The sequence below is a fragment of the Tetrao urogallus genome, assembly GCF_951394365.1.
Source record: "Tetrao urogallus genome assembly, chromosome: 2".
Classification (NCBI taxonomy): Eukaryota; Metazoa; Chordata; class Aves; order Galliformes; family Phasianidae; genus Tetrao; species Tetrao urogallus.
In genome coordinates, this window is record NC_136814.1 from 48,870,130 (window position 1) to 48,897,676 (window position 27,547).

Sequence of the window (27,547 nt, forward strand, 5' to 3'; positions counted from 1 at the left end):
AAAATTAAAACTAAGTTTCAGAAGTAGAGCCTGTAATACTTTCAACAAGAGACTTATAAATTTGAGAGTTCAAGAACCTTGGGAAAGAGTCTCTATGCATTAAGGTGTATATCTGGAGTTGGGCATCTTCATACATATGAGGACTGGGATCCAGCAAGTTTCTGTTGATCACTTCTCTCACCCGGGAGTCAAGACTAACCTGAAGAAGACGAGAACAGATGGATATTATATAGTAATGTTGGAAAGGTTGTATAAATCTCTTTATTTCATATGGTTCATTGAACATGTCAGGTTCATTGCTTTATTCAAGGTATATTCTGACTTTCAGAGCCACTGTTCTAAAATGCACACACGTGATTTCAAACTCAGATGATTGACTTTATTTCAGTTTTGACGTGGTCTTTGCATCTATCTTAATAGCTGTAAGATGAAATACCTCTATTTAACAATACAGTGCTACTAAATAAAGTTTTGCAGTAACCTGGATTTCCCAAAATAAGTTATTATACATTGAAACATTTTACTTTTTACATATTTAGAAATATTTCTCAAAAGGAATGTTGAATGACCCTTTTTTGGAGAGCTGAAATGTTGTTGTTGTTTTTTCTGATCAGTAGTGCTTCAATATGTAGAAGCTTCCTATTCAGCATTCTCCTCTGAATGTGTCACAGACTATTTTTTTTCCATTTTTTTTTTCATTTGCTACACTTATAACTCACAAGTTAGCCAGATTTTTTTTTTTTTTTTAATTAATCTCCCCATTAATATTAGATATTTCAGATTTGCTCTTCTTTTCGTCTGGGAATTTATACTTACAGGTTGTCATGTGTCCACACTGAAGTTGTTAGAAAGTTTCAGTTTTAACTTCTGATTTAATTTCCTAGTCAGAAAATGGCATATTATGCTTGGGAAGAATGCACAGATGATTTTAGATTATCATTTAGAAGTTGGAGTGGATATACAGCTTATTAAGCTCTAGTAAAAAAAATGTAGTAAGAAAATGCTCTGCAAACAATAAAATTAGTGCTTTCTGGATTAAGCAGAATGGCTATAGCAGGGACCAGCACTGGAACCAGCAAGGGTTTTCTCATCTAAGTAAAACAATAGAACACCTACTATAGAAATACTGAGCAAGGATGAGCTAAGCTACTATGATTTAAACTTGATTATGAGGAAAATACACATTAAGATTTAAGCAATTGCTTCCCTCTGACATGCACATGCAGGCACATATCTTAGCGAGACCAGTTCATGAGGCTAGCCAATTGATTCCTCATTACCAAGCAAAATGGCTCAGACAAGAAAGCTCACATTTGGCAGGATAGTGGTGTTTCTTTGCTATTGAATACTGTAAAAATTAATTGCCATTATAGAATGAAACAAATTAATTATGGATCTCTTAATTCACATTGTAGTTTTTCAGTGACTCACTAAAGCCATATGGCAATACTAATTGCAATTATTAAAGTTATCTCTTTGGTACATAGATGTGTACAAGGTATTTGTTTAGCACATCCTGCCTCAGTGATTTCATCACTGAACAAGGCTGAATATTTCAGGTCCTATGCCAAAGTTTCATCTGGAATAGGATGCTGGAATGACTGAGAACTTTAAAGCTCCCATTCTGATCTAAAGCATTGCAAACTGTTCTCATTTGCTTCATATGGTTTCCAGTAGGGGCAGGAGCAGTTGGGTTGATGACATCCTTGTGTGTACAGGGAATGAAGTTTGTGAGCAGTTTTCTTAAATCCTAAGTCCAAAAAGAGTTTTTTAGTCTTAGCTGCTGGTTCCTATTGGCTTTGGAAGACAACAGGGCATATAGTAAATATATGTATACTAGATACACATATATACTGTCAGAAATACAGCAGCTTGCTGTACTTGCAGTTATCTCACTTCAAAGTTAAAACATACACTATTTCACAGAGAATGTAAGGGAGTTTTAAATGGCTGTGGGTTTCCTTCATAAGGATGAAATTGCAAATTATTACTAAAAACAGTACAAAGGTAAAATGTAGCAAGCAAGGTCCACAAGTAAGCATAAATTAACACACACAGAAACAAAGAAGAGTTGCTAAACGTGACATAGCCTAAGAAACTCTTCTACAATGCCTGCATATTTATTTATCTGTCTTTTGTATATCTACATATTTGTCTGTTCCAAACTGTGATTTGATGCTTTTACTCCACTCCATTTGAAAATCATTTCAGTTGGAGGACTGAAGAAAACTGTTTATAATTTCCTGGATATTATCACACTTTTCATTAGAGGAAATATGTGATCACAATTCTTAGACTATTTGATTGTATCTAGGAATAACCAAAATAAATTTTGCTTCTTTCCCCAGACAGCTGTTGCACCAGATAAATCTGTTATTATTCTGACTTATATCCCCCTGTGTTGTACAAGACACTAATTGTGAATCTATTCCATGATTTAAATACCATGTTAAATATTATTTTATTTGTCATATGTTGCTGAATATTTTGGCGTCATTTCTCCAGAAATCCATTTTCATGATGTACTTCGTGTCTTTGGCAGGCAAGTTGCATTACTAAAGAAGCTTTCCTGTTTCTCACCCTTCTGTTTCTGGAATTTCCCTTTCATTCCTCTTGTACAGAGAGCTTTGAGGAGTTGTGGCCAGTGATTCTAAACAGCTCAGTCCTTATGTCAGCACTTGTTCCATCCCTCTCTTTCTCATTTAATCTCCTATACTGAGAATTGCTCTCATCTGACAGATCAGGCAGACTTTTCGACCCTTTCTGGCAATCCAGATTTAGCATGTCTGCTATGGAATAGGAGAAGCCAATCAAACATTTACGGCTTTACCTCTTTTGGTGAAAGTATAGAAATGTAATCTTCATATATAAGTCTTGCTTTTTCTTCAATAACTTTCTTGTTCTGTTCCTTCTTTAGATCTTCACATGCAAGCCAGAAAAGCAGGTTCTCTTCACTATACTCTGTTCGAAGAAACTCTCTAAAAAGGTTCCTCCCAGCTGGTGTTTTCATCATCTTGTCAAAATTCTGAGCCCAAGACAAAATTTCATCTGCAGTAGGGTTTTGGCTGCAAAAGCAAAATATCATTACAAATATGTTTCTATTTTTGTAACAGTGTTTTCATACATTTGTCCAAAATTTATCCTTTCTGCTGCACTTCAGTCCAAAGTGAAAACCAGAATCAACAAGGCTTCAGCAGTGACAGGAGAAATTTGTTCACTCTTCACTTGCTCATTCATTATCTCAATAGCCCACTAAATGTGTTTAATATTAAGAGACATGCACTTGGCTTTCTGCAAGTTTTCTACTTGTGTTGTTCACTATCAGACTAAAGAAAAATCCAGTGACAGAAGTGAATTCCTGCTCTGCAGTTAAAGGATATGTGAATTCAGGCAGCTGACAGTAGGTTCTCTGTCCTGTCAGGCTTGAGGGACACCTCATGTCTCTGCCTGCTTCTGATAAGATTTGACCAATCTCTGCCTGCCACACAATTTGGTTCAGCAAAGACGGGAAAAACAAAAGGTTCTCGGCAGTCAGGAGCATACTAATGAGGGCCAACAAAATAGTAATTCAGAGAGCTTATAAATTAGCATATTTCTCTGTGCTTGTACCTAAGGGTTGCTAAGCTTCTCTCTTGTGCTATTGACCTGAATGATGATTTACTGGCACAAGATGTGATGGATGTTTCTGGCAAAACTGGAGAGAGAAGAAATGGGAAAAAATCCTTATTCCCATTTTCTGAAGGAGGCTATTTACAGCTCATAACAGCGGATGCACAGGAAGAGTGAATGAACAGAAGACCAGTCTTTGCCACCAATCCATAAGGTACAAATGAAAAGTCTGAGAAGGTCATACTCAAGTTACTTAACAACAGCTAAGCATGGTTTCACACTTTGAGTGCTCATCCTCCCATTCCTGATAGAATACAACACAAGAATTTTACAGTCTGCTGTTAACACTGTCTTTGTAATCATGTTGCACAATAAGTGACATTTGTCCATACAATTTTAAGTTCATTTTTCAACTGGTAGTCTGCACGCAAGACAGAGTGGGTGTCAGGAAGCTATTTATGACACTTTTTTGGCAGACTAAAAGATCTAATAAATGAGAAAGGATTTAACATTTAAACTAAACAGCAAAACAAAAAAGTATAAACATGCAGATTTTATGGTGAAAAGTCCTCTCTCTGAGGAAAGTGAAATGAACCTGCCGGAAAGGGTGGAGCTGGCAAGCAATCCATGTTGCCTAGTTATCAGTTTGGAAAATATCTTTACTGCAATTGGATGAATATAAAAATACATGAAAAAATACAGAATAAGGCCATTTTGATCGAGTTTCATCTATTAAGATGTAAAACATCTGTAAGGTATATCATTTCATTAAAAACTGATTTCCTGTTTCCCCTCCAAAATGCCAGTTTCCTAAGGAGATTTGTGAATAACAGCCCTGTGGTATACAACTAGATTAGCTTAAAAAGAGAATCATGCAGAATCTCCAATTTGATAAACTAAGTCTCATTTATGTCTAAATAACTTATCTTGATCTTGGGAAATAGGAGAAAACTCCTTTGTTGAAGTCTTAAATTTGTTAGACATGAAAGGCAGCCTAAATAATGCACCAGGGCAGTGTCTAAATGTTCCTTGTTCCTAGGTACATGAAAGAAGAGGTTAGCACTGAGATAGGATATTTAAACCTATGGATGTTCTCTCACCTGCTGCTCAGGTATAGCCATGACACACAGAACAGGCCTGATGTGTGCTGAGAGCAGCGCCAGTCTGTTACAACTGGAGTACATCATATAAAATGGGACACTGAGGACAGGACAAGGGCCATTCTGCAGTCCTTGCACCCTTCTGCTCACACTTCCTCCATTTTTTGCAACAAAAACTGGCAGTTTCTGCAGAACCTATTAACTTAAGAGCTGGTATAGACAAAACAAGGTATAAATACTTCTCTTTACCCCCAAAGCCTTTGAAGTGGATCTGTGAGCAGCTGCACTGCTGAGGTTATACTTGGCCCTTGTTTGAATTTTACCTAATAAGTTCATATAAGTTTCACTAGCAGTCGATAGGAAACTATAGGTTTTGCCATAGACTAAATTCAGCTAGCCTATGTTATGATCTAGAGTTACTGGTTTCTCCAGTACCTTAAGTTATGCAAGATGCAGTTTTATAACATGGTCGAGGTGAATTAAATTATTTAGGATTAATTTTTACCTAAACAATCTCTTTACCTGCTACCTCCACCTCTTTCTTTTGAGCTGAATCAGCTCAGATAAGTATCAGCTGGGGTACAGTTAGTGGTGGGGAGGCAGAAGAGGAGGGAGCAGAAGGACAGCACAGAAGGCAAATCTCTGAAGGCAGGGAGCTGTTAATTCACAGTTTTGAATTAACCACGACTTCTTCATGTGAAGCCACACCCCTGCACTCTTAATATTCCACTGACAGACCATTCAGTCTTCCTTTCTTCTGCCTAACACCAACAATGATGTTGATAAACTCCCCAGAATTCAAGATCTGGACCATTAGTGAGCTCTTTCACTAAGCTTTGTACTTCCTTTGCATAGCAAAGCTACAAAGCTGCAGCGTTAAAATCTGCGAAACATTTAATCCCAGCAGGGAATGTCATGAAGTAAACAGATTCATCATGATGGAGTGCTTCTGTAAATTCTTTGCAGGTGACCTGAATTCCAGGGTGCTCAACTGCACTAAAGTTCAGCATAAAACAACTGGAGGATATAAACAATTAAGACATTCTCATATAAAGAAAAAAAATCTGTCAAGTCAGTTCACTACATGTTCTCTGTCAGTAAGGGGAGAAGTCTATAGTGCTTTTGTATTTTGTGGAAGTTTTTATTTATCCTTTCAAAACATGAAAAACAATGGTGGTACTGAGATATTTTGTTTGTGTTGCTTTTAGATTCAATCATATCCTCCTGAATTAAGTTTTAATTTACTTTTTATGGGATTAAAGAACTTAAAGCCACAAGTTCAGCTTTTTTCCCAACACAACAAATATTTGCACAACCTTCAAACAGAAACAGAATCTCAGACTTTCAGAATATGTATGCCTGTCTCTCAAGATGTGTGTTTCCTTAGGCAATTCATGTAAAACCATAAACCAAGCTGATGTACAAAAATTAAGCATGTTAAAAATTCTGACTGTAAAATACACTTTTGCCCAAGTTATTTTTCCTTCTTGACTGGGTAAGTAGAAGAAAACAATTCCACAAACAGCAGAGGCCCATGGATCAATTTAACTGTTTTCACACATCTTCTGTTTCTCTCCATTGCTTTGTACTCATAAATATGAAACTGTCAGTAAGGCACTGTTAGCATTACATGATAATGTAAAATGATTTTGAATCATTTTAGAAGTCTAAAAAACACAAGGCAAATTAGTTACAGGTAAATTAAAAAAAAAATTAACTGAACAAAGTTTCAGCAACTTACCATTCTTCAATAACTTGGATGCTTTCCATTTTGGTTGTATGTGTTGGCCTTCCTGCATTGTCTCCTCTATCTTCATTCCTAACAGTGAGGCTGCAATGTAGTACAACACTTTATTTTGTCTAGAGAATGTTAGTTTAAAACAACGACTACAATAATGCAAACTTTCAAAAGATATAAACATATTTCAAATGTAATTTTTCACTCTTACCCCTAAAATTTATACCCAACTTTTGGAGAGAAATTTTTCGACAACAATTTTTTCCTGTAATAATGGTGAATATTAATTAACATGTGTTATTAGAATGTATGATTTTTTTTTAAACTGACAGTTTATCCACTGAAAGTTGGACAAAAAGTCAGAGATCATGTTTGGAGTGAGTTTACTTAGTAAATCGTGAATAATGTTAGTAACAATAAGGATAAGGGGGATAAGAATATCTGAACTGATGAGATATTGCTATTCCACCCGTTCTTTATGAAGTCCTTTTTTGTCTCTTGGATATGGAGTCAGTAGATGGCTTGGATACAGAACTTAACATGTGGCATTTCCTTACAATTTCATCTAATTCAAATTTCTTTTTCATTCCAAAATATAAAAGTTTCCATCCTTTCAAATGAAAGGCTTCTGTTGTCCTCATGTTATTAGAAGCAAATCTTACAAGAAGAGAGACTTCCTTAATATGAGGTGTTTCTTGTTTTGTTGTTGCCGATTTTGAGCTGGTAATTTGCATCACTTTTCTATGAATGCTCTCTATGCGTGTTCTGTACCATGGTACTGACAGAGAAAAAATACAGTCCCTAATGATTACTGAAATAATGTGCATTTTGAATAACTTACGTATTCATATAGGAACCGTGGTTCCAATAATAAAGCTTAAGAAGTGGAAAGTAGTAAGAAGGTAACTTCCCTTAACTGGGTATTCCCCAGGTGTTCAATTGAGAGAAAACAAGCAGCCAAGCAAAAAAAAATTCTCCCTCTCAGACCCAAGGATGCTCTAATTTTTAATATCTAGGTTCTATCATACAGTGATGCTCTCAATCATTCTAAGCAGAGATATGCAAAAGTATGCTGATACTGTAAAGCTTTCCATCCTGCATTAATCAGAGTAATTTGCACTCAGTTCTAAAAAATCCCAACTTTGGGACATTTTTAGTACAAATGACTTTTCTTCTAGCACCCTTGCATTTCTGAGTTTTATCAATATGTTTTCAAGCATCTGGCAGAGTTAATGGGTGATCTCAACTACTTTTTGAAAATTGTCAGTTTAAGCTCCCAGGTAAAGCAGAGCACATATTAAGACTTAAACATTACAAAGATGTAAACTTCTAAATAAAGCTGTTTGATGCTTGCTGTTCCTTCACTTACCTGCCAAGACCTTAGTTCAGGCCTTTGGTCCTGCTTCCCCTGTTACAGCGTAGGAATGCAGCTCCAGTGCTGCTAAGGTTTTAGGATGTCATCAACTGCTGCAGGAGAAACAACACATCCTGAACTCTGGGATTGGCAGGTAAAAAGCTCTTCGATCTCCTCTGACCTGATGTTTGTCTGTCTATAAAGGGAGCACCCATGGAAAGCGATGGGAGTTCCATATATAGAAGGAGAGCAAAAGGAGCCATTTGCTTTCTGTCTTGTAATCTTTAAGTCCAGACATGTAACTGCTTAGGGTTCACTTTGTGTCTCGGTGGAGCGCAAAGTAGGGCTGAGAGAAAAGCAGAGAAGTCACAAAGCTACTCTCACTCCCTCCTTTGCAGTCTCCAGTAGAGCCTCATTTGTGTTTTCTGCTGGGTTGGAAGAACTGTCAGTCCTTTAGTCCCTGGAAAAGAGAGACAGTGGAAGGAAGCAGGAAACAGCTTGTGTTCTTTGGGAATGTAACAGGGTGTTTACTTGAGTCTTAGAAGTGGCTGCCTGTTTTCCTTCTCCTATCACATAAACAGCAGCTAAACTGTGCTGAGATGATTGTTGCTACTGCACAGTAGACTTATCTCAAGGTTTGAATGCAGAGTCTTACTGGAAGTAGAGTGTGACTCATGTGAGAGCAGTAAATCTACCCTCCTAATTTAATTTGATATCTGGGGTCAGATGCTGATTGTTGTGCTCATGCAGAATCTCTGCAAAACTTTGGAAAACCAATATGGGTGGATGAAAGGGGAAGACAAGTAGTGAGTGGTAAACAAGAAAGAAAAATAGATAAATAGACAGGAAATCCACGTTGACCTCATTGTACTTTTTATCACAGGAGTAATGGAACAGTCTTGTGCATCTGGATTGTCTGTAGGGTTACATGTTGGTAAAAAGTTCAGATAGTGGGTCCAGAATGCATAATACAGTTTTCTGGTAGATGGATCTGATTCCTTTATCTCAGCATTTACACTGAAGGCCAAAGGTTGGTTAGACAGTGCTGTGAAACAGGGAAGACTCTAAAGAGGTGTTATATTTGGTTGGAGCAATTTTTCAAATTCAGGTATTGTAGCTAAAACTGTGCTAAATTTATAATACACCACGGACTAAATTCTGAGTTATGTTTCCAGTGACAACCACTAGTCCTGTATTTTAATTCCTATTTATCTACATCTGTCAAGACTGGAGTTCCATCGGATACATTTCTTTTGATATGTTTTTCCTGTGAAAGAAACCATCATTTTAACTCAGTAGTACATTCAATTCAGACATGTTCTGTTTCCACTCAAGGAACTGGTTTGTGTTTGCTTAGAAAAAAAATTAAATATTTACACATTTATGTCTGTAAAGCTAACTTGAAAGCAGCCCTTAAATAATACTACTCACAGTAACACACTGCTACCTTTCACATCAAAATGACAACATGGCATTGTTATTTGCTAAGTTGCTATCTTCAGTTGAAAATAGCCCATCTGCTCACATTCCCCTGTGGAATTCAAGCAGTCCTCAGTGGGAAAGGCACTCTGCATATCCTTCACACACAGTTCCATCATGGAAGCTAGCTGACTATAGCAGAAGAATTATGCTGTCTAGCATAGTAACTAAATATTAAAAGTAACAGGATAGAGATTAAAAAATGATCTTGGATATTTAAGGATTTAAGAAGAGGAAATAGTTGATTTATCTTATAAAAAAAGTAGTCAAATAAAAGGAAGGTGTTTTAGTTATTTTAACACATCTGTTTTAAAATAACTTACACGGTGTCTGTTATTATTTATAGTATATCCAACAGATATCTTTAGAATTTAGAGACCTAAAATGTCCATGATAAAACTAAAACAAAACTAATGAGGCCTTAAAAAGTGAAAATTTGAGATGTCTAAAGGAAGAGAATAAGTAGAAAGCACAAGCAATGGTTTGTTTTCTGTTCCTTTGGAAGGTGTCTTTTACCCAATTTTATGCTTGTTTTATTGCTCTGGAGAGTGTGGAAAGAATTATTTCAGTAAGCCCAGGTGACCTGATCTTTATGTAGCTTTCAAATATATCTTGGGTTCCTGACTTTTATAAAAGCAGTACATGTTTTAACTTCTGCAGATGTATCATTGTGAGTAATTTCTGTTTGAAGTCAGTGCCTTTGTATTGTGCTACTTTAGAAACTTTGTAAGTAAAAATGTTTTTGAACAGAGACAGATTGAAGAAGTATACAAATTGAAAACATAACCACATATAAGGTTAAACTATTGGGATTATTCACCTGTTCATATTCATGTTCAGCAATTGAACAGTTGTTCTGTTGAATAATTATTTCACTAAATCATGAGCCCATTGATGTATGGTAAGTAATAAAAGCCAAGCTAAGAGCAAAGATCTCATTACCTGTCCTCAAGGCATTTCCATCCATGGGTAGAACATTAAAAGTTGCCTAGCTTCCCTGCTGCTGCACTTACCTCTACTGTCAATAGGAAACTAAGAATTATTTAGATGCTGGACCTCATCTTCCATTTACTGTGTATCTAGTATATTAATAATTCTTCATTGCTTCCCAAAGCTCAGTGTGGCACACATTAGTGCCTATATCTAGTGAATCAGTGAAATTGCTGTTATGGCAAGAAAACTTCCATAGTGACAGATGCTAAGGCTGATATTAGATGTGTATGGCTACCAACAGTTACTATTTACTCATTATATGCATCATATGCAGTGTATTATCACAACATTTTTGCAACAAACTAATGAACCAAAACTTTTCTGGCACTGAAAACACTGTCACGATGAAAGCCCATACCCTTAGTAGCCTTTACTGTGCTGCCATGAAGATATGCAGTAGAAATCAAACCGGGACGTGTGGTAGGCTATTGAGTTGCTATTCAGGAGATCTTTGTTCAATTCCTAGTTGTTTGTTGAAGTTTTTAGTTTATTCTTTTGCTGAATTTTTTAGCTTCATCTCCAGATCTTTGATTCCTTTACTTCTATTATAAGCATCTGACATAAAATATGTTATATGAACAGAAACATATTTTTCCCATTTTTAATTTAGATGGAGAAGAAGTTCAGACTGGTATCTCCTGTTATTTTTGGTTGTGGATCACCTTGATCAGACTTTCTTCAACACTTTGGTTCAATACTTTGGTCACTGAAAAATCAGCTGTTTGCACAGCTCTGTTCATGTGCTGCAGCATAGGAAGTCCCGCACAAATGTGTGCAAGAACTTCTTTATGGTGAGGGTGACGGAGCACTGGAACAGGCTGCCCAGGGCGGTTGTGGAGTCTCCTTCTCTGAAGATATTCGTCTTGCCTGGACGCCTACTTGTGCGACCTGCTGTAGGGAACCTGCTTTGGCAGGGGGGTTGCACTCGATGATCTCTGGAGGTCCCTTCCAACCCCTACAATTCTGTGATTCTGTGTGATTCTGTGCTGCAGCATGATCCAGTGGAAGTCAGAGATAGATGTTGCCCTGTGATGCTGTGTAGCACTAAAGCAGACAACTATACTGGCACTCTTTAATTTCTTTATGAAACAGAATTTTTTCTTTCCGACACCTTGTTTTTCTAGTAGATGGAAACTGAAGCCTGAAGGCATTGAAGGCATGGCTGTGCTTACGACCAGAGTGTGAATTTGCTATATTGTATACATTAATAATGATGAGAAATAACAGCAATATCTTCATGATCCATTTGTAAAGAACAACACAGCTATGTCAATCTCAAAATTACTTAGGCAGAGTCTAGTCAGTAATGCTATCTTCTATCTCACATCTAATGTTGTAAAAATAGGCATCCATCAAATACAAATTTTACCTGAGCAATATCATCCAAAGATAACTTTTTTTTTTAATTGCTAGCTGAGTGAAGGATGCTTCCAAGGGTTCATTTTTGTTACAATAAATGAATAAGAAAAAAACTTCAACTAGAGTAATATTTTTTATGAAGAAGTGAAGTCTTGCAGTAGATATTTTCATAGGCTCAGGTTACATTATATCTTGTGTGCTACTGGCTGTAATAGAGAGAAAGGGGATGCATCAGACTTCAAAACCACATATTGCAGATTCTTATAAGATCATCTCACTCACTGTGACATTTACCCCTTTTTATTGAACAGGGACAGTAACTTCACCAATTGCCTGCTCAGCCTGTTCCAATACTTCACTGATTTTTCTGAAAAGAATTTTTTCCTAATATCCAACTTTGTCAATAAGAATAGAAAGACAGACTAAATCACTTAGATTGTTGTAATTTTAATATATGCAAATCTTATAAGTGCAGAGCAACCTTCACCAAATTAGTAGTGTTAAAGTCTGGCATGTGTGGTGGTCTAGAGCAGAGATCCTGGTGACAAGGTCAGCGTAAGTTATGAATATTTAGCTCACTGAAAGATGTGAACCAGTAAAAACTGCAAATTTGGTATTTCAATATATTTTCATTGGTTGCCTGTGAGAATCTTTGAAGGGGAAATAGCAGTCAAGAGCCTTGGGAATCACTTACTTAAGGTGATCAGAATCTGACCTTATCTGATTCAACAGAACATCATCATCTTCGTTGCAAAGGTGAAACAGATTAAAAAATAAAATAAAATAATGCATTTGTCGTACAGTTTTTGTCCATTCTAATTCTTTAATAAGATTAACAGATCTTCACTGAATTCAGTGAAGAAATACAGGATGTAAAATTTTGTTGAAAACATGTTAGAATCCTAGTGTAAAAATAGCTACATCCCTCTTGGAGGCAGTGAACTGTCTCATGTTTAAAACTAAATGATGGAGAGTATATTTAGTAGACTGTCATAGGAAGGATGCCTGCTGGGGAAAAGCCAATAATTACCATAAGGCTATAAGGCTATAATCAGCCTACTTGGAAGCTTCCACTGAAACTAGAATGTCATTTCAAAAGGTCCAGGTACCTGTGGTGCTAAGTTTCCTAAGTGCCAGAGTAACATTTGCGCTACATGAAAAAATTGTGCAAGAGACATTTATAATCCAAATTGTTTCTACAAGAAAAAAAAAAAAGGAAACAAACCTGGAGTCCACCTTGGACTCAGCTAAAAAATGTATTAAAAAAATGTCTGCAAGGTTTACTTCATGTAAGAAAAAAAATGAAAACATTCTGTTTTGGCTTCTTCTGTTTTTAAATAAAGCAAGTATTTGCAAGTTTAGCATCCTGGAGATTTTATGTTGCAGCTAAAAATCCTCCAGTATTTTAAAGCTTCAGAAGGTGGAAAGAATGTGTACTCATAAACCTTCCAGCTCACGTGGTCAGCTTTTTCTGTGATCACATCACTCTGACCTGCAACCATAAAAGCCACAATGATAACTAGATGATAACTGGCTTCTGATTTTTTTTTTTTTCTCCTAGATCACAAAAGGTAAAATAAAAATGAGACAGATAATAAAAACAGACACTTTGTTTCTTCCAATGGCTGGGACACATTCAATTTCTCCCTTTCCAGTTTTCCTTGGTGGTATTATTTCTTTTCAATTCAGTTTTCTGCATTGTAATGTGGTGTACTTCAGAATTTTCCCCTTTTCCCATCTCTTTTTTTGAAGAGCACAGAGCTGAGAAACAATGTGTAACAGACAGTTGAGCACTTACATGTGCTGTGAATGTCCTTTCAACTGAAAAGCTGAGTGCTCAAGATCCAGTAATTGTAAATGCAGGCAGTCTTCTGGCTCCCATATGAATCTTTCTGCATACTGTAAATCCTGTAGGCCAATGGGGAGCTTAAGGTGGAAATTTCCTGCTCTGATTTTTGCTAATGAGTACAGAAGTTATTTCACAGACCCTTCTGCTGTGATGTGGTAGAGAAAGCAGATGACTGCAAACAAGTTTGTGTTGGATACAAATTTGACAGTCAAAGACACTTAGAGTTCTGAATTCAATTTTAAACACCAGATTTCCCACAGAACGGTGTTTCTGAAAAAATTTCAGACTCCTCAAATTTTGTGATTTGTTTGATGCTTTTAAAATCAATGCTCTGATTATGCAGTAAAACAACCTATAGTTTTGGTTTCATTCATTGTTAGTAACTGTTATTTTAACTGCTTATATTTATTTCCAGGTAATAAGATCCAAGATATATTTAAATGAAATATTGTGCTTAGCTTTATTAAATAGCTTAACTTTAGAAAACTCAAAAAGTTACATTCTGTCATAGCAGATGTTCTCCCCAGTAAGATTTCTGATTATAAGTTATTTTCTAGTAAGAAAACAATTAACCAGAAAATCCAGAAGGTACAACTCTTAACTTCAAAATACTTCAGATTTATTAGTTTACTATCTCTCCTGCAAATACTTTTTCACCTTTCATTCAGAATCATGTTTATGCTAAGCAATGTGGAGAGAAGCTTGAAGAGCAATATCTTAAAGCATCAAAATTCCGAAACACAACAAAACCTAATTTTTTTCTGATCTTTTTTTCCTTTTTAATACTGTTACTTACCTGAACTAGATGAGTGGCACTGATGGTATGTATAGCTGTGAAATGTGGAGACAGGAGTAAACAGATGTGGTCAAAAAATCCTGTGCCTACACACTCTAGTATGTTGTTCTGTTTGTTGCAGTGTTTCTAACACCTACACTGCAGCAGTAATGAAGATGTGATAAGGAATTGCTGACAATTCTTCTGTACTTGTTCCATACTGCTGCATTTGCACTTTGGACTTTTCTGTGTGAAGAGCTAGCTTCTAGTCCTATGAGAAATGTGAGAGTTTAAAAAAACACTTTAAAAACATGGCAGATTAAGGCAGGTCAGGGGGTCTTACCTTTCTTCATTGTGAAAATCTGAACTAAGGTCTGCAGATTATTTTGTTCATAGGATGATGACAAAATTAATCCTACTGTAATTCAGAACCGTTAACTTCCTCCTGATAAATAAGAAACTTCTCTGTTTATCTGAGACTGTACGTTTCTGACATGCTTTGAATGTGGGGGAGAGCAGGCTGAATTGCTATTTGCTTTTCAAAAGCAGTGGCTCCTTAATATTGTGCTGGATTCAGGGTAATTGGTCAAAGTCATTACAGATGTGACTACAAACCATAATAGAAAAATGAGATCAGAGAAAATTAATGTTTAAACTATCTGGATCATCTCACTGTATTAGACTCTGATCAGTTAAGGCATTTAGCTCTGTTCGGATATTCTTATTTGTGTTGTACTACTCCTCAGCCCAAGTAAAAGCAGAATTAAACCCAAATGATCTAGTGCTTAAGAGTATAATAATCTCTTTGTTAATGAGAAGTCTTGGACAAGATTTTTGAGTTTATGTAAGATCATTATATAAGGTTATTAAATTGCATGCCACATGCCTCTGTGAAAGTAAATTATCCTTACTGAAATATGAATGCTAAGCTAAAGTAAGTCATAGGGGCTCAGTAAAGCATAAAGAAGGTTTTAACAAATCTGCAGTGTTCTACTCTACTCTCTAACATATTTAACGATTTTAAATGGAACAGATCTATAATACGGTAATCTCTTCTCTTCTTAAGGGACAGCTGGACTAACAGACTCTTTTCAATGCCATGAGCTATATCATCCTGCTGTATTTTCCATAAAAGTTGAACTCTGTAAATTTGGCAGACAAGCTTTCAAATTTGTCCAAATTCTGCATTTTCCTTTTGAACCCAAAGAAGAATTTGAAAGCAAGACCTTGTAGAATCAATAATTCAAGTGTTGATGTATCTTCCATCGCAGACAGATATTTGCAATTTGATCACTGATGCAATTTTTCAACTGACTTTCCTCTTTTAGAAAATGTGAAGAAGCAGCTTAGCAGTGGAGAAATGAACCTTAGCAGAAGGGACATTCTCCTGAGATACCCACATATATATATATATATATATATATATATCCACAACAACAACTGTTTTGCAAACATTCAAAATCTGGGATTAGTTTTTGCCCACTCAAGCCAAAATCAAAATATCACAGACTGGCTGAGGCTGGCTGGGACCTGACCCAACCCCTGCTCAAGAAGGGACACCCAGAGCAGGGTGACCGGGGCCATGTCCAGGCAGAGTTTGGAGATCTCCAAGGAGGAGACAGCACAGCTTCTCTGACCAGCATGTCCCAGTGCTCCACCATCTGCACAGTAAGGAAGTGTTTCCTGGTGTTTGGCTGGAATTTCCTGTATTCCAGTTTGTTCCCATTGCCTCTTCTGCTGGCATGGATACCACTGAAAAGATCCTGTCTCCGTCTTTTTTGTACCCTCCCTTTAGGTCTTTGTGTACAGCCCCTACTCCCTCAGCTTTCCCTCGGAGAAAAGATGCTCCAGTCCTATAATGATTTCAGTGGTCCTTCACTGGACTCTCTCCAGCAGCTCTGTGTCTCTCTTGCACTGGGAAGCCAAGAACTGAGCACTGCACTCCAAGCATGACCACCAGTGCCAAAAACATCATATTTATTAGAATTGCATTTACAGAAAGACTGCAACTGAAAATATACTTAGGGGCTATGTAAAAAAATGTAACAATATTTACATTTTGGAATGTCTTATTTTTTCTGGATGGAAGAGGGAAATGTTCTCAAGGCCAGTGAGAATAAATGAAGGCTAAAGGGCATGTGAAAGTAGACTTGTCCTTTTAATGGACAGCCTTTCAGAAAGCCAAGGCTTGCTGAACTTGCTTTTCTCCTCTCTCCTTGTGTGACTGATTTAATCTACCTGGCTACAGACACTGCAGCTCAGCAGGCATCCAAAAGCAGATGGAATCTACCAGCGTGCACTGTACTTGAACTCCGGAAATAAAGGACAGTATCTCCCTCAAACTTAGACTTTCACTGTTACTGTCAAGAGAGGAAAGAACTGGTGACTTAGAGCAGTCTGACTTTCCTAAACTTGCTATTTTTTTCTCAGAAGTATTTTGTTATTCTGAAAATCTGTAAGAAAAATATGCTATGTTAGATTCCACTGCAAGGAGGCTAGATTACTTTTTCATAATGATAGCCACACCAGAAGGTATTACATCTTTTGGAAACTTTGAGTCTCATCTAGGTTAATTCTTCTTTTTTTTTTTTTTTTTTGTCTCACTTACAGAATGTATTTTCTGTATAGGTAAGAAATACTTTGCTATAATATTAATAAGTTATCTTGCCATTGATTCGTAATGGAATTACTCTGGTTTGTTTTGTTACAGTAGGGCTAGTTTCAGCTTTAGGCTGAATTCAACATCAGCTTGTATTTTTCTTGTCAGGTCACCCAACAGATCACTAGCTTGGCTGTCAGTTTCTTTCCTTCCTTCTGAATAAGATTACCATTCACATTCTGTCCTGTACAATAGATATATCCAATTACTAGTGAATCTACATTATCTGTACTCTTGGCTACAGCTATTTTGCAAGCAATTCCTTCATATATTTACGAAAATGAAAAGTGACAGTTGCCTAGTGTTCGAAGAAATAGAAATTACATATATTATTTGAAAATGTAACTGGATGAATAAAAGACCTCCAATCCTGTAGCAAGCAAGCCTAATTGTCTCAGTTTATTGAGATAAATGGACCTATGGAGTCTTGATTTCCATAGCAGTTTTGATTGTTCTTAAAGAAATGAGAATAGCAGAAACAGTCAAGAATTGAAGATTTAGTGTTCATTTTCAAATGGGAGAAGATACATGGGAGCATTCATACTAAATTCATACCTTTTAAAAGGTGTTGCGAAGTTCCTCATTTAAAGAGGGCTTTACATGTTCGGAAAGCATAATTCCTACCATGATGTTTATGAACACTTTATCAGATGAAATTAACTTGGGCCAAGTAAGATAGAGATCTTCCATTTAACATCCTAGCATGGGCATTAACAGATGGTTTTCAAATTGTTAGACAAGGCCATGAGCTGAAAAGCACTTTCAACATGGATATCAAAAGGAATTGAAGATATCTATGAAGACTCCAAAGCACATGCTCAGCACTTGCTGGTATCAGGCCGTAAATCAGCTCCTTCAGCAAAATTGGAGTTGCCATCTAGACCAATATGCATGGTATATGCATGCTATGGAGCTATCATGAATGACTAGAGAAGATTCTCATCTTGCCTTTCTGCCTCCCATAATGAATATCTGACCCACTTTCTACTGAGAGGATCTCCATCACGTAAGTGTTATCTGCTAGGGGTGCAGTCTTATTTCCATAATACATTCTCTCATTTTTTCCCTTAAAAGCACTAGGCATTTATTCCTGTTTTAACTGACATTTTAAACCGATTTGGAATGATACATGGTTAAAAAATAAGCCTTCAGAAGATGGAAGTTTTGCTACTAACAGATTTAAGTAGCCTATTTTTTTCCTCTTTCAGCTTGAAACTGCAGACTGCATTTATTCTTCCTGGGCTGGGAAAGTTTTCTGGCCCTGAAGCTGACTGGCACCCCGTGTCTCTAGTCCATAAAGCCTATACCCAAAACAGGGTTGGTTTCTGCACCTGTGACAGGTGGCTGAAACTGTGCCAGAAGTTCACCAAGGAGTTAACAACTTTTAACAGTTTAACAGTACCATATGATTGCCTGGACTCCTACTATATGCTGGCCTCCTTTAGTTTGCTAACACAGATGCAGCCAGTGTTTTTAATTTAAATAAGATTTTGTTGTTGTTGTTCTGCATTTTTTAAATATTCAAGTCCTTCTTACACTGCATGATGATAGAAGTTCTGAGAATTTGCAAGGTTACTTTTGATCCTTTAAAATGACACCGTCTATGAACATGCCTCAGTTGAGCTCAGATTTTGATGTCAGACCCATTTTGATCCACATCTTCATTTCTGTCTTCCATAGACTCCTAAGTTAATGCCTTCTTGAGTAAATACATTATTGTCCAGTTTTCAAGAAAGGGAAAAACAAGAGTGAGAGTGAAAGAAAAGAAGACTGATCCCCATCTGGGGAGATGTCAAAAGCTCCGAACTCCTAACAGCTGAAAATCATTCAAACTGTAGCACAAACTGGACTCAAGCATCCTCAGCACTCTTGTCTTTATTATGGGTTGTTTTTTCTTTTCTTATTTTTCTTTTTTTTTTTTTTTTTTTTTTTCTCACAGCAACAGTCAAGCTATGTATCAGTGACAGAAAATCTGTCCTGACATTATGAATCCTCCTTCAGCTCACAATCTGCAGACATTATCAGGGTGAACAGCATTTGGGCTCAGGCAGGTGGGAAATGGGTATGAGTGGCAAGGGAGAGCCAAGATGCTGATGTTCTGAAGCTATCCATCTCTGAAAGAGCCTCATCAAATTGCTGTAGCCCACTGATGGTGATTCAGCCACTGCCTCCTCTCCCCCTATTCTCCTCATAGCAGGTGTCCCTGAATACACCCTGCACTCTGTGCCAGGACAAAATCAAGATCATTTTCTAAAGTTAACTAGATTTAGTCTGCGTTCTCCTTCTAAGGAGCTACTGTCAGCATCTTATGTATGGCTGAATTAAAATGAGCCTTGTGTAATCCCAAATCCCTTCTGAGCATGTATTTATTCTTCAGTTAGGAAGATTGTGGTTCTGATTTTTTTTTTCTTGCATTCCAATTTTCTTTGCAGAATTATTTTCATGAAATAGGACTATTTATATGCAGTTAGACTCTGCTTTTTGAATAATCTTAGCAGTATTATACATGAAAATATATGCATTTGGTTTGTGAAGTTGGAGAAATTTATTAAAAAGTTACTAATATATTATGGTTATGTTCTACCCCTTCTCTAACCCGCTTGTGTTAGCACAGACAGGTAAAATGCTACTAAATACTTGAGCCTCTATTTCTCAATATGAAATAAACTTCACAGTTTAAAATATTAAGAATCTAATCCTGACACTGTGGTGCTTGTTGAAGAGAGCCCAGTACTGGTTTTGATGTTAATGAGAATTCTATCACTGGCTTGAGAGCCATGATAAGCTACAGCTCTGTTCCTCAGATTAGACTTCTATTTTGTAATGGTGAGGAACATAATACCTTTGAAAATAGAAACTCTTAACACATGGAGTTAGACTCAGTTATGATGGTAAAGGTTTTTTCAAACCAGGGTTCCTGACTGAAAACTAATTTAGAATAATTTTTATGTGCTGAACTTCAGTGCGATGCCTTACATATCTTTATGCTTCCGCTATGATTTTATAGTAGACCAGCAGCATCTTAGTGACTATCCCTTTGCAAACATTTGCCAAAATACATGCAGTGTGTAGCTTAATGCTTTATCCTATAGAAGTTCTTGACTCAGATTTACTTTATGTGTCTCATCACAGCAATGATTCTGCACCTCTGTAGCAAGTGACCTATGAGACTTGTTTTTGCTGTGAGCCACTGACTGGTCCAGAGCTGCACAAGGCATTCTGCAGTGGTCTTTGGAGGTAGATGTCAGGGGACTGAGAAGAACACGCAGAAAGACAAAAGACAATGGATGGTATTGAAAATAGGGATTTCTAGACTACTTTTTGACTAGGGGAGATAAGACAAACTTGGGCATTTTAGAACAGGGCTCCAAAGTGACAGAGGCAGGTTCTCATAAGATTTTACTGCTGAATTTTTAACCTCCTTTAGATGATTTTACATTCAATTCTACTTTGTAAATTTTATTTCTGCTGTCTTTTTTGTTTGCTGCTGGTCTTTTGATTTCTTGCAGAGGAATGTTACTCTCTAGAAGTGGATGCAGGAAAAAAATGTATTGGAGAAATTTGCTGCCGTTAGCATACCTGAAAACCCCTCTGTCATATGTCTGCACTTTGTGGCATTATTCATGTAGAAGAAAAACGCTCCCCTCTTTCAAACAGTATCATTTCGCATCCGCTTCACAGAGTTGCAGGAAGGGCCCTGTCTCAATTATAAAGAAGAGAGAGCCTATTAAATATCATACTCTTTAGGAATACAGGATTCTCCTCCCTGATGTTTTAGCTCTAGAGATCATCTCTTTCTTTTGCTTTAAAGATAAAAGAAATGCTTTACTTACTAACACAGTCTACAAAAGTATGAAAAGAACACTTGACAAGCTATTTATTTTTAGAGTGTCTTCTGCTTGTTTTTCCAAATGCTAAGAATTTAGATTTCTTATTTTAAAGTAGCTGAAGGATCACTGAGAGGCTCATTTCTGAGCACTATGCATTTAAGTCTTTGCCCCAAGCTCACCCCATGGTGCATTCCTGTGACAAAAGAAATGTCTGCAGGGCAGCTTTCTCTCATGGCCTTGCCACTCAGGATCAGTGGACTTAAAGACAAGGTGATTTAAAACCAGTTTTCTAAAATATTGCTTTATACTGTGTGTGACAGGTTATGTAATGGATTTTTTCCAGCGTTAAATTCTACCTGTCAGGAAACCTAGTGCTTTTATCCTCAGGAAGCACCAGTGCTGCCCACTGCAATGTGATAACCTGGGGCAAAGCAAGCTAGGCTGCCCATAGAGGCACAAAGCACAAGTTCCCAAGCAAGTTAAGCCCACTATCCCTCAAGATAAATTATACTCCATGAGAGAAGGGGAATGTTTTCATTTTTTACCTCTGTAACCACAAATTATAAAAACTGAAGGAAGTCCTGGAATATTTGAAAGAATAAAAACACTTAGAGTGAAACATTTTTTTTCTGTTAAATACTTTAAAAGATGACACCTGTTTCCGTAAAATAGAGTGCAGTAATCTACACTCTCATGTTCTGCAGTGTACACTAATTCCCAGTGCACCTTTATACATTTGCTTTTCTCAGCTCTGATGTTTTGGAAAAAAAAAAAAGAAAATAGAATGCAGAGAGTAGAGTACATCTGTTTGAGATATGTTAGCCTATGCATTCAGGGAGGAAAAGAAGAATTTAAAAATTAGATACATTAAAAAAAAAAAAAAAAAAGCAAAAAATGTTCTTCAAAATGAGTGCTTTTTGCTTCAAATATAAAGATTTTTTTTTTTCCCTGCTAAAAGCTTAAACAAAACCCCGAAGCCTTGGTGTACCAGCCCGTCATGTCCCTCCCACCCCCTCCAGTTTGCTCCTGGCATAAAACTGCTGCAGACAGAAGCAGAATACGGATTTTGTTTTCCACATCTTTCAGAACATGTGGGTATAATTTAATGCATTAAATTGCCGGGAGTTTTTGTTGCTGTTGTTGTTTGCTTTTATTTCCTTCCCCTACAGTCTTTCTACCATAGTTAAACAAAATGAAGCAGCAACAACTATAACCCCAAGGATTACCTTGTATAGAGTCATGCAAAGCTTAGACTTAATTTTTCAATAGCAAACTAAACGCTGAACATGCTGGAAATCTATTATTCATCTCAAAGTACTAGAGATGTGAAGGATTTTATTCATTTATTCATTTATTTTATTTTACTTAGAGTACCATTCATGCTGTCTATTAGTTGGAAGGAAGAAAACATTGAACCCCATAGAGAAAAAAATATATTAATATAATTTAAAATAAGTCCTTAAAACTGCATCTGCCACCTTGCATTCATGGCATAAGTGACAAATATCTTTTTGTAGTTCTAAGTCAACTACTAAACCCATGCAAGGAAAATGTTCCCTTTAATAAAGAAAAATGTTTCTGTAGCAAAGCCTTCAGGAAGAAGTTACAGATCTAACCCACAGAAGTTATGGGCAAGTTTTAAGAGCTAGAAGGGGAAGGTTTCTAGCCAACAGTAACTCCTGTTTTCTTCCAAGCTGGCAAATACCCTATCTTCTTTGAGATCTCTTGTGTGTGGGAAACCAGTTACAAAAGGGTCACAAGAAGTCAAATGGCAGCCATAACTTTTCTGCGGGCACAGCTCAGAGACTGTTAGGCATATGAGCACCTCTTCCACAAGAGCCCTCAGCAACTGCTTTAATGGCTCTTTTTAAGGAAAAGACTTTGCAGCTCAGACCTCTGAAACAAGCTACAGAACCAGGTATGGTTGTGTGATAAGCTTCACTTATTCCAAGGAAGCTTTTTGATGTTCCCAGGCTCCTGCATTGAAAAAGTCTCTTGCAGGGCAGATGCTGGACATCTCCTGAACCTTCCTGTGTGTGGTGAAAGAAGAGAGAGATTACCAGGTATGAGTGTTTCAAAGCTTTGAAATTCATTGAGCACCTTATGAAATGAAGAGGACAAACAGCTGTATTTCCTTGTCTAGGTGAGAAACAAAAGAGGGAGCAAAATAAAAATACACAATGTCCCCATTTTAGTGCCTTGAGTTTCTGAGAACTGGCAAATCACTAAAGAGGGTGAAATAATGGGCTTCCACCCTTCATTCACTGGGCTGAGCTCAAAGCAGTCCATAGCACTAAATACTAAATCCATAGCACTAAATACTAATAGTTTAGCTCTCTGGAGACAGCGCAGTTGAGAAAATTATACAGTCCTTCTAGGAGAGCTATGGCAAATTTTGCCACTCTTAAACTACCTAAATCAATTATGCCTAGTGAAGAAATCTTTTCTTCTTTATGGGAATGGTGTTTTGTAGGGTTTAAGACACAGGGTGAGATTTGTACTAAAATTCTCGATGCTTTAATGAGGCAGCCTTTCTGAAGCAAACACCTAAAGTCTACATCTGATCAACAGAGAGAAATGCGTTACAGGAGGACCTCCAGAGGGAAATATTTGCCTCAATTGATTGGATAACCTTTTCTTGTTGATGACTTTATAAACACTGTACTATCTCCATTAAGGATGTACCTTAGCTACTGACACTAAGGTACCAGCTCAAAGCTTAATCTAGTTGAGCAACATTCCGACCATGCCTATAACAATTAAATGCCATCTTAAAGAGTCTGCTTATCTCCATCTGGCCAATGTGAGCAAACCTTAATGATCAGATCTGCTCTGTAAATGGAGCAACTTATTCTACTGACAATTATCTGTGACAATGGATTTACTAGGTCTATCTAAGATGGAGCTGGTTATCTTCAAAGTAGCTGGTATGTTGCTGTGTTCAGGATTTGTGGACAGAACAGTGTTGAAAACATACCAAAATTTTAGTTGTTGTTGAACAGTGCTTACACTAGCAAGGTCAAGGTCTTCTCTGTTTCTTGAACTGTCACACCAGCAAGTAAGCTGTGGGTGCACAATAAGTTGGGAGGAGATCCAGCCATGACAGCTGACCCCAAATGACCAAAATGGTATCGCATTACATATGATGTCATATGGCAAAGAAACTGGGGGAAAGAAGGAAGAAGGGAGATGTTCATCTTTCTGGTGTTATGCATGATGAGCCCTGCTTTTCTGGAAATGACTGAGCATCTGCCTGCCCATGGGAAGGAGTGAATGAATTCCTTGTTTTACTATGCTTGTGTAAGCAGCTCTGCTTTACTTATTAAACTGCAATTAACCCACAAATTTTATCCCTTTCACCTTTCCAATTCTCTTCCCAACCCACTTGGAGGGAAGGAAGGAAGGGCAAGTTTCAGTTGCCTGTGGGGCTAACTAACAAAAATGGTAGTGTGGTCCAATTGCTTGTTACCTTTAAGAAGGAATTATGAGAGGAAACTGTTTATAAAAAGATGTGCTGAAAGTTTCTGGATCCAAACTGTTGCTTGCTCTATTAGGCAAGGTATTATTTCCTCAAACAAAGGTGCCAATATTTGCCTATACTGTTATGCAAACAGAAGACTTAATGTCTATTCTGATTTTAACACAGGGTAGGGAAAAAAAGGAAACAAACATCACATGATTTACAGAAGACACTTTTAGAATTGCAGTGATTTGTATGGAGATACAAACTGTTGGACTAACTTTTCAAATAGATATAAGTGAATGATTCTTGCTATAAACTGCCTCCCTTCTCCCCACATTTCTGTGAATAGTGAGGAAGTTGAAGCACTGAAGAATATTGATATAAGAGTTGTCCACAGCCAAAGAAGCTGAAGGAAAAACAGAAGAAAAGCCTTCTTATCTTGATACTGACAGCAAGGGCATTATCATCACCATTAGTGAACCCAGCTACACTTCCAGATTGGTATCTAGAGAAATTCAGGTTACTCAAAATACTTGTGGAACTAGAGAAAGCAAGTAATTACAATAGGCCCAGAGAAGCTGTTACAATGATTGATTAAACTTCTTATATTGTAACTGTGGTGAATTACCTATTGAGAATCACCTGTATAACAAATGACTAACAAAGTTTGTTTTGTACTTTTTTTCTATTTTATTAAGGCAAGTTGATGGAGAAAGAACAGTAATCTGTACACCACGTGGATTGTTCACATTTACCAAACAAATTTGGAACTAGAACCAATTTGCTTTAACTCTGATTCTGAAACATTTCATATTGCCTTTTTCAAAGTTTTGTCCTATCTCCCCTCTTCTGGGGTTTACTCTATAGAATCATAGTAGACAGAATTGGGAAAGAGATTATCTATTTTATCTTTTTGATTTTAGAAAATAAAAGCAATGTCATTATCCAATTTGACTAATTGTTTTGACTTAATCCAAAAAATTAGTTTAAATTGACAGGATTTCTGCATTTTCAAACTAATGTATGTTATCAAAACCAAACCAACCAACCCAACAACAAACTAGCACTCAACTCCCCCTGAACTCCTGAAAGATAGGATATCAACAGCAGAAACAGTTACCAAAGCAGCTGAAAGGACATCCTATATTTTAAAGCAATAAACGCTCTTAGGGTTAGTATGCATAATCCATTCAAATATTTAATGGTATTGCATTCCCAGTAGCAGAGGCAGTTCAAGGGTAACAGAACTCATGAAAGCTTCAAAACAGTACATTTGTCAAATAAGGGTTCTTGAGTTGTAGCATGCTTAAAAAATATAACCAAATGTTTATAAATTTTAGAATCTAGACATGCTTTTACGATCTTTCGTGTTCCAGTATGTAAGGCAAAATCCAACCCTAGCTATACATGCACAAGGTTGAATTCTATTTTATTCAATAAAGGGATTTTGCAGTCATGATGGATGATTCTATGAAAGTGTAATTTTAGGGATGATTAAAAAGCAAACAAGATGTTAGGAACAATAAAAAAACTAGAGCAAACAAAAAATTGCTGTGTTACAGCAAAAGCATTTTTTGTACTCTTATCTACACTACTGCAAAAATTCTGGTCACATGTCAAATGGGAGACAGTAGAATAGGAAATGTACGCAGAAAGACATGAGGTAGGTGGATAGACAGCAAATAGATAAGTATAAAGAACCGGGTCAATTTCTGTACCACAGATTATAGATAAGACTATGGAAGAAAAGATAGATGAAAGGGGATACAACAGAACATTTTAAAAAATGATCATTAGGAATAAAATTATTTCCTGTTCCTCAGAATCATAGCAAAGAAGAATCAAATGAAATTATTTCATAGTAGATAAAAAAAAAAAAAAAAGGAATTAACTGATGATACAGAGCACAGGTCAAAAGTAGAATATATTGGTAAGGAAAACCTGAAATGCCAAAATTTTAGGCGAGTTCAGGAAGTCACTTCAGAACATAGAAAAAATTAATGAAGGATAATTCATCAAGGGCAATAAAACTTCTGGGTTACGAAGTCGTTAAGTTGTTGATTCCCAGAAGTTGCGAGCTTTGCTGGGATAAGGACAAGGAGGTGGATGTTCACTTCTTTTACCCTTCCCATCTAGCCTCCTTGGGTCACTTCTTGAGGTAAGATGCTGAGCTCAATGGACTTTTGGTCTGTAACAGTACAGCTAAACTTAACACAAAGCAGAAAACAACAGAAGCAAAACATTCTTCCTTTTCTTTCCATTAAAGCACTTCTACCTTTTTGCTGTATGGAATTAACACACAACAAAATATCTTGATGAAAGCATGAGTATTTGCTCATCTTTGTTCCAAATATCTACTTGTACATGTTGTAAATGTAAATGTACTGGGAGCAAATAGGCTCTGATTTTATATTAGAGGAAGAGGGCTGTTTCAAGTGAAAATAATATAGATACACAGAGGAATGGTCACTCCAAAGAGACTGAATTGCATAGGTAATAGGATGCACAGGCCCTGAGCAGCAGTGCAAGTGAATTAATTTATCTGTCAACATTAAATGTTCACAACAGTAAGAAGTAAAGACTTGATGTCTCTCAAGACACTGAGAATTTAAGGCTATTTCTTAAACTGTGTTTAATTCTTTGACTTTCCAAGCCAATTCTTTGTTCAGCAATAGACAAGCAAACATAATTCCTGAGCCTTTTTTTCCACTAAAATTTTGACATACCAGTCACTGGTAGAAGTAGAATTTAAATCCTGTGATTCCAAATTTCCAAATTATAAATTATTTAACAACTAACTGGTAATGCAGGCCTCCCTTTTTCCCTCCTGAATGCAGAGAACTACAATATAAAAAAGGAATAGCAGAAAATAAAGATAGAAAAAAAAAACTTGCATATTTTGAATGCAAAATATAAAATATTCAGTATGAAGTCTCACATATATTAGCTTTTTAATGGATTTTTTATCATTTAGAATGATTTACGTAGGGTAAATACAGCTTGAATTTACTATTCTCTCCTCTTCCCCCTCACAAGATGTCCAGCCAAATTAGGGAATGATTTAATGTGGGTTTTTTTGTGTGTGTTTGTGTAAAATGTTGAATTGTGCCTCTTGGCAGCAATCCTCTCCCAAAAGTTTGCATGCTCCCAGTTCTTGGCACTTGCCATCCTCATTGTTTACCTGTTGTGGATATGGAACCAAATATACTACAGGACATACCATGAACAGCTGCAGCAACAGCACCAACAAAAGCAACATGTGTTGTTGGGCCTTTGGTTTCCAGGTGCTTGAGACACAGCTGATGTTCCTTCATTTTGTGACTGCTGCCTCTTTCTCAT

General features: G+C 36.8%; 1 protein-coding gene across 2 annotated transcripts; it reads right to left on the bottom strand.

Annotated features, from left to right (window-relative positions):
- Positions 1–10: 10 nt before the first annotated feature.
- On the bottom strand, positions 11–27,547 carry RGS17 (regulator of G protein signaling 17; the record flags this gene model as incomplete). Of its 2 annotated transcripts, none has more annotated exons than XM_079550217.1 (4): positions 11–199; positions 2,831–3,065; positions 6,451–6,528; positions 27,429–27,547. In XM_079550217.1, the coding sequence occupies 4 exons, from the start codon at positions 27,545–27,547 to the stop codon at positions 11–13; spliced, it is 621 nt and encodes a 206-aa protein (XP_079406343.1). The 2 variants fall into 2 exon arrangements, with proteins under 2 accessions (XP_079406343.1, XP_079406342.1); XM_079550216.1 differs by having other exon boundaries at positions 6,451–6,540.